The sequence below is a fragment of the Taurulus bubalis genome (genome assembly GCF_910589615.1).
Source record: "Taurulus bubalis genome assembly, chromosome: 13".
Taxonomy (NCBI): Eukaryota; Metazoa; Chordata; class Actinopteri; order Perciformes; family Cottidae; genus Taurulus; species Taurulus bubalis.
In genome coordinates, this window is record NC_136601.1 from 1,526,105 (window position 1) to 1,533,540 (window position 7,436).

At 40.8% G+C, this 7,436-nt stretch overlaps 1 protein-coding gene across 1 annotated transcript in view; it reads right to left on the minus strand.

The window, feature by feature from the left end:
• Positions 1-1,464: 1,464 nt before the first annotated feature.
• emx3 (empty spiracles homeobox 3) overlaps positions 1,465-7,436 on the minus strand; it is a 14,804-nt gene continuing 8,832 nt past the window's right edge. Inside the window, exons 2-3 of the mRNA XM_079228969.1 lie at positions 5,176-5,360; positions 1,465-2,040 (exon numbers count right to left, since the gene is read on the minus strand). Coding sequence (XP_079085095.1) covers positions 1,876-2,040; positions 5,176-5,360 — 350 coding nt within the window. The 3' untranslated portion in view covers positions 1,465-1,875. The remainder of the gene's footprint in view (positions 2,041-5,175; positions 5,361-7,436) is intronic.

The following is a 7,436-nucleotide window of genomic DNA, read 5'->3' on the forward strand; positions in this document are numbered from 1 at the left end:
AACTACAACTCCCATGAGCCTTTGCCCGCTTGCCAGCGCCAAAAGACTCGTGGGATTTATTGTTGTTGGACGCAAACAAGAATCTGATTAATATTTGAAACTAATTCGTCTTCATTAATGTGCAAAATGTAATTAAATGCACAGGAAAATGATGTACGAGTTAGCTGACAGGCTACATGCTAACACTAACTAGCACTGTCGCTAACTGGATATTTTGTTTGCTAATAAACAACTTGTTTGCATTTCAATAAGACAAATCAACACAATCATTTAAATCCAGACTGAAAAGAACGTTGCATGTAAAACCTGGATTATTTGTGATGGTATAAATTATTATAATCATATTAGAACAGCAACCAACGGACACATGAATCCAAAACAAATCTGATCACATGATCAGCAAGTTGACCAAAAACCACCTCAAAGCTTTTCTGTCGACAAAAAACTGAACTGATGTTTCTCAAAGAGTGAAAAGCTTCTCATGGACGTCTGAACTTTGAGTGAAATAAAAGAGTGAAGGTGTGAAGAGCAGCCAGATGTTCACATGTGTTTTAAGGTGGATTCTTCACAAAGTTTGTGTGTTTTAAGGTGGATTCTTCACAAAGTTTGTGTGTTTTAAGGTGGATTCTTCGCAGAGTTCCTGTGTTTTAAGGTGGATTCTTCTTCTCTTGCACTGCGACAGAGAACTCTTCTTCTCTGCTGGAGGAACAAACCTCGCGCTCCTCTTTCAGACTGCAGCCGGCGGCCGTCTGTTGCAGACAGACGCTCAGAAAGCAGCTTCTCCTCTCGCTTTAGTCCTCTTCTTTTTATTTTTTATCTCCAGGAGTGCCGGCTTCGTTTTGGCACCAAAGACCCAGAAAAGAGAGTTCAGGCAGCAGCTGGGACCACGTTTGGACTGCTGTTGTTTTTATTTTTTTGTCAGATCTCCTCGTCAGTCTCCAGCAGGGAGGAAGGTTCAGTTTATGATTTTATCTCCTCTTTCGTGGCTGATCAGAGTTTTAATGTTTTTTTTATCCTCGTCTTTACAGGACAGTCTTGACCTCCTGCTGTTTGCATGAGCGTGATGCCTTCAGGGACATCCATCAGTGCTCGGAAAGGTGAGCAGTGTGTGCATGTGCGTGTGTGTGTGTGCGTGTGTGCGTGTGTGCATGTGTGTGATCTCTAAATCTGTGTCGGAACAAAACATAAGAATGTAATCAGATGTCTAAAAAGTAAAGTCTTAATATCACTGGGATTTAGTTTGGGGACATTTTGATAGAAACTTGAGCTGTAATCAAACATAAAATAATAAAGTTTTTTTTCAAAACCTGCAACACGATATCCGGGCCAAGGCGTGTAAACAGGAAGTGGCTCCACCTGACAGGTGTTGCTTTAACTGTTTGGACTCCAAATGAGAGCGACCGTGGTGCAACATCAGCTCTTATTTTGAAAGGAATTGTCCCAGATGTCGTATTTAAAAGTGTCTTATTGTGTAAAAGATGCTTTTCTATTTTCGATTTAGTTTAATCTTTTTTTTTTTTAACCAGACTAGAGAAAATATCACTAATTATTCCATAAAGATTGGCCTCAGTGTTTGTTTTTCTGTTTAAGCTGGTTACTGTTTCTTTAAGAGAATCTCCAAACCTCTAAAACAAATATTCTGTTGATTCTGAATATTCTGAATTGAGGGTGAAATAACTTCATAAATTGCAGTAAATTCTGTTCTTTTTTTTTTTTTTATGAATCTCAAATCTTTCAGATTAATTACAGCTCATATTTCATACTTTTGTCCTCGTGGTCCAGTTCATGTGAATCTGATCGTGTGTGTGTGTGTGTGTGTGTGTGTGTGTGTGTGTGTGTGTGTGTGTGTGTGTGTGTGTGTGTGTGCGCTGCAGTCTAGTCCTCACTGAGCACGTCCACGTCCTCCCCTCCCCCCCCGGTGGCTGCTCTCCAGCGGTTGATGTGCTGACTTCCTTTCCTCTTCTGCTGAGCTTCAGGAGACTCTTCCTCCAACTTCTGCCGCTTGTGCTTCGTCCTGCGGTTCTGGAACCAGACCTTCACCTGCAGAGAGACAGGTGTGTTAATACAGGTAAATATGTATAATATGGTTCTGGAACCAGACCTTCACCTGCAGAGAGACAGGTGTGTTAATACAGGTAAATATGTATAATATGGTTCTGGAACCAGACCTTCACCTGCAGAGAGACAGGTGTGTTAATACAGGTAAATATATATAATATGGTTCTGGAACCAGACCTTCACCTGCAGAGAGACAGGTGTGTTAATACAGGTAAATATATATAATATGGTTCTGGAACCAGACCTTCACCTGCAGAGAGACAGGTGTGTTAATACAGGTAAATATGTATAGTATGGTTCTGGAACCAGACCTTCACCTGCAGAGAGACAGGTGTGTTAATACAGGTAAATATATATAATATGGTTTTGATAAATACGATGTATTGCTGTAGATAAAACTAAATAATAGTATAATTATATAATTAAAAACTGGTGTTATTATTCTACATGTGAAGACTTTGTACTTTTTTTATAAAAACGTGTGTACTTGTGTTTTATTTCTTTTTTCTCTTTTCATTTATGAGAGGTTTTTTTTAAAAAGAGGTACATATTGTATTTTAATACTCCGAGAGGACAAGAAGTATACAAATAAAATACTTAAGTTGAAACATAAAAGCAGCTAACAAAGTACTACTTTTGCCACTTTCTTTCTCCTAACACAGTACTTCCACGTACAGGGACGCAGTACTTCTCCTGTACTAGTACTGCAGTGGCAGCAGTACTCCTCCTGTACTAGTACTGCAGTGGCAGCAGTACTCCTCCTGTACTAGTACTGCAGTGACAGCAGTACTCCTCCTGTACTAGTACTGCAGTGGCAGCAGTACTCCTCCTGTACTAGTACTGCAGTGGCAGCAGTACTCCTCCTGTACTAGTACTGCAGTGACAGCAGTACTCCTCCTGTACTAGTGCTGCAGTGGCAGCAGTACCAGTACAGGTGAGTTAGAGCCCCCCTGCAGGTAAAACACGACTCCGGTTGTTAAAACACGTCCCAGCTGACAGATTGCGCAACACGAGCTGTTAGTCAGCCTCAGGTGGGCGGCGGTGCGTTCAGGGTCTCCTGGAGCCTCAGGTGTTCCTTTATGGACGTTCAGTAATTATGAGTTCACGTCACAAAACTCACGAGAATAAACGTTTGTGTGTTATAGCTTCTTTCTGAGTAAAGTACTTTGTTTTGTACCTTTAAGAGCTTCTTTTGAAAAAGAGTTATTTAAAGTGATTTAAACTTACAGGAAGTCAGTACATCTCAAAGGTACACGTTGTACTTTATACGGTACTAAATCTCAAAGGTACACGTTGTACTTTATACTGTACTACATCTCAAAGGTACTTTTTACGATGCTGACCTTAAATATGAACCGTTGTGTAGATTAAACTAACCAATGGGTTATAAAAGAGTTCAAATGCAACACACTAATGCAGCAGGAAAATTATATTTATTAGTATTATATTATTTATTATGTACTATATTATGTATATAACTACATGTATATTATTTCACTGGAGTTAAGACTGATTGACTAATAAAACAGATTTAATAAATTCATCAACTAAGTTTTAAATCTATTTTCACGTTTTTTTTTATTCCTCGAGTTTGACAGCCGTTTATTAAATCTGACGTTTTAAGAGTTTTTGGATCAAAGCCCTGAGATTTCTTAAAAAGGACTTGAGCCGATCGTTCAGGTGTCCATTAAAAGTGCAACGCTTGCAAAAGAGTTAATAAAGAATGATTATTGAGTGATTACAGAGTGATTAATGAGTGATTAATGAATGATTAATGAGTGATTAATGGCTGCTGTTTCTCTGATTGATGGATCTCTTTCTTCCTGTGGTGACGTTAGACAATAAATAATCGCAGGTGATGTATGTTGTTTCGCTGACGTCGGGACAAACACTGTCAATCACTGGTGAGGAAGAGGAGCGCCTGGAGGAAGAGGAGCGCCTGGAGGAAGACTCTCCGTCGACTCACTTCCTGCTCCGTCACGCCCGAAACACCAGCTGACTGGATTCAAGGCCTCAACAGAGACGGCCCTCCTCGCTGCCTCTGAGCAGCTTCCTTCTGCTAGAGCAGCCTCTCTCTCCTCTGTCCTAATCCTTCTCTCCTTCTCTCCTCTGTCCTTATCCTTCTACCTTTCTGCTGCCTTTGACACAGTGAACCAGCAGATCCTCATCTCCTCCCTCCAGGACCTTGGTATCTCAGGCTCTGCTCTCTCTCTCTTCTCATCCTACCTCAACGACCACCTACCGGGTAACGTGGAGAGGATCTGTGTCTGAACCTTGTCCTCTCACTACTGGAGTCCCTCAGGGCTCCGTCCTGGGTCCTCTCCTCTTCGTCTGTACACCAACTCTCTCTGTCATTCGCTTGCATGGCTTCTCCTACCATAGCTATGCTGATGACACCCAACTGATCCTCTCGTTTCCCCAATCATAAACACAGGTAGCAGCAGGAATCTGACTGACATCATGGGGAAACCTCACACTCCAGCTCGTTCACTCCGCTCGGCTTCAGCCAATCGGCTTGCAGCTCCGTCACTGAGAGCTAAACACTCAACAAAGTCAGAATGTTTGTGTCCTGGCTCCTCATTGGTGGAATGAACTCCCCGTTGACTTCAGGACAGCAGGAAGTCTCTACGTCTTCCACCGTGAACTAAAACACTTCTTTTCCGACTACACCTTGAATAAGGAAGGTAGCACTTAGTAGCACTTTAGTAGCACTTAAATGTCTCTTACTGACAGCAGTTTGTAGTTTAACTTTATTGAAGAAATTGTACTTTCTTGATTCTTGTTGTTCTGAGTTTGTTCTCATGGTTGATGCACTTATTCTAAGTCTCTTTGGATAAAAGCATCAGCTAAATGAAATGTAATGTAAATGACTTTTTTCGACATATTCTACTATGACTTTTTATTTTCGTTATGTCCTATAAATTACTTTTTATGACTTTTTTCCGAATAAACTATACTTTGACTTTGTACTACTTTTCTCAACATCATAAAAGTTATCTTTGCTGTAACTCTCTTACCATTTAATATGTAATATAAACAGCTAATAAAACGTCGCCTGTTGTCCTCCATCCTCCTCCTCCTCCTCCTCCTCCTCCTCCTCCTCCTCCTCTTCCTCACCTGTGTCTCGGTCAGGCCCAGCCCGTTGGCCAGCTGCTTCCTCTCCGCTCCGACTACGTAGTGGTTCTTCTCGAAGGCTCGTTCCAGCCGGAGCAGCTGAGACGGGGAGAACGCCGTGCGGATCCTCTTGGGCTTCCTGGAGAACGGGCCGTGGAGCAGCAGGTTCTCGGGACCGCCGTCGTCTCCTGAACACACAAACACACAAACGCATAAACACACAAACACACAAACACACAAACGCATAAACACACAAACACACAAACACACAAACACACAAACGCATAAACACACAAACGCATAAACACACAAACACACAAACACACAAACACACAAACGCATAAACACACAAACACACAAACACACAAACACACAAACACACAAACACACAAACACACAAACACACAAACACACAAACACACAAACACAGCAGGGTGAGCGACCAGCGACCTGCAGGACGCCTGTACAGCTGCACAGCTGCAGGACCTGGACCGGTCCGCAGGATTTCTTCTCACACTGAATCTCCCGTCTTGAACTGAACGCTGACGGAGCGAAGATGACGTCAACGTTCACACATAGTTTTGATCTCGAGGAGAAAAAAAACTAAACAAGACAAAACTAAAGTAAAAAAAGCTCAAAGCCTGAAAGGATGCAAACAGTTTAACAAACTACTTCCAGGACCGTTTGAGTGGATTCATGAGTGCATTGGTTCTTTAGTTTGTTAGTTCTTTAATTATTTAGTTTGTTAGTTCATTGGTTCATTGATTCATTAGTTCATTGTTTCTTTAGTTCATTGGTTCATTGATTCATTGGTTCATTGATTCATTGGTTCATTAGTTCATTGGTTCATTGGTTCATTAGTTCATTGGTTCATTAGTTAATTGGTTCAGTGATTCATTGGTTCATTGGTTCATTGATTCATTGGTTCATTGGTTCATTGATTCATTAGTTCATTGGTTCATTGGTTTACTAGTTCATTGGTTCATTGATTCATTAGTTCATTGGTTCATTGGTTCATTGATTCATTAGTTCACTAGTTCCCTCGACTTCATGCGTCACACGTTACTTATTTGTATAGGATGAATAATAAATAAGCGCTGCTTGAAGGAGTTGAGATCAAACATCTCATTGTGAGCGACTGCTTCTCTGTAATTATTGTCCACATGACAAAAAAATACCTTCATCACAGAAGAGAGCGGGATCTGAACCCACGCCCTGTACTGTGAGGTGCTGTCCACAGCCCAGTTCTACTGAATGCTGATGAAATGTCTCTATTGTTGTGTGTTTGGGCTTCAACGGTCGTCACCGTCAATATTAGTTTCAGGAGAACGTTATGATATGAATTTCTCACCCGAAATTATGAGCATGAAGAATAATTTGAGTCGTACATTAAACCTTCAAAAAGCCTGGTGAGAATGTCCCAAGAAGAAATGTCATCCGACCGGTCCTCACGCAGAACTCCAGAACTATTGTTATCATAACCGACAGAAATAGATGTGAATGGATGTTTGTTTACGTTTGGGACTGACTTCAGTGATGATGTCATCACCTTTTACAAACTCAAACCGGGACGCGTTACACCGCCGTGCTTTCTGTTTAAAGTGGAGAGGAACTTTAAAAAGGCACTGAGGTCACATTGTGCACAAAAATAAATGAATAAATATTGTTTTTGCATTAAAAATCCATCTTTTCTTCCTGCAAAACTAAATGTGAAGCTTCTTTATGTACGTTTGTAACAAACAGCTTCAGACATGGAGGCGTGTGTGTGTGTGTGTGTGTGTGTGTGTGTGTGTGTGTGTGTGTGTGTGTGTGTGTGTGTGTGTGTGTGTGTGGGGCCTCAGTCTTCTGTTGCTCCGAATCACTACTTTCTACTTTCTAAGCCCGCCCACTTTTTAGCGGTCCAATCAAATGCAGAGGTTTGATTTGAGTCCCTCTTGTAACTTTATATGATATTCTGTTCACACACGAGACAGTAGAGACGATGAAGAAGATCTAACTTCCACTTCGAATTAATTAAAAGTCATACGAATGTATTTATTCATATGAACAGTTTTTATAGAAATAATTGAGATATTTGTATGAGGTACTTCTCCACTGTCAGTGTATTACTACAATGTTCTGCTGTAAACGTCCTTATCAGACCTAAAAGATATTATATTTATGTTTAATTAATTTTCATGCAGGAAAGTCAAAACATTTGCTTCTAACCAGCTTCTTAAATGTGCATGTTTTTAGTTTTATGAGACCTATTATCAGGTTTTCAC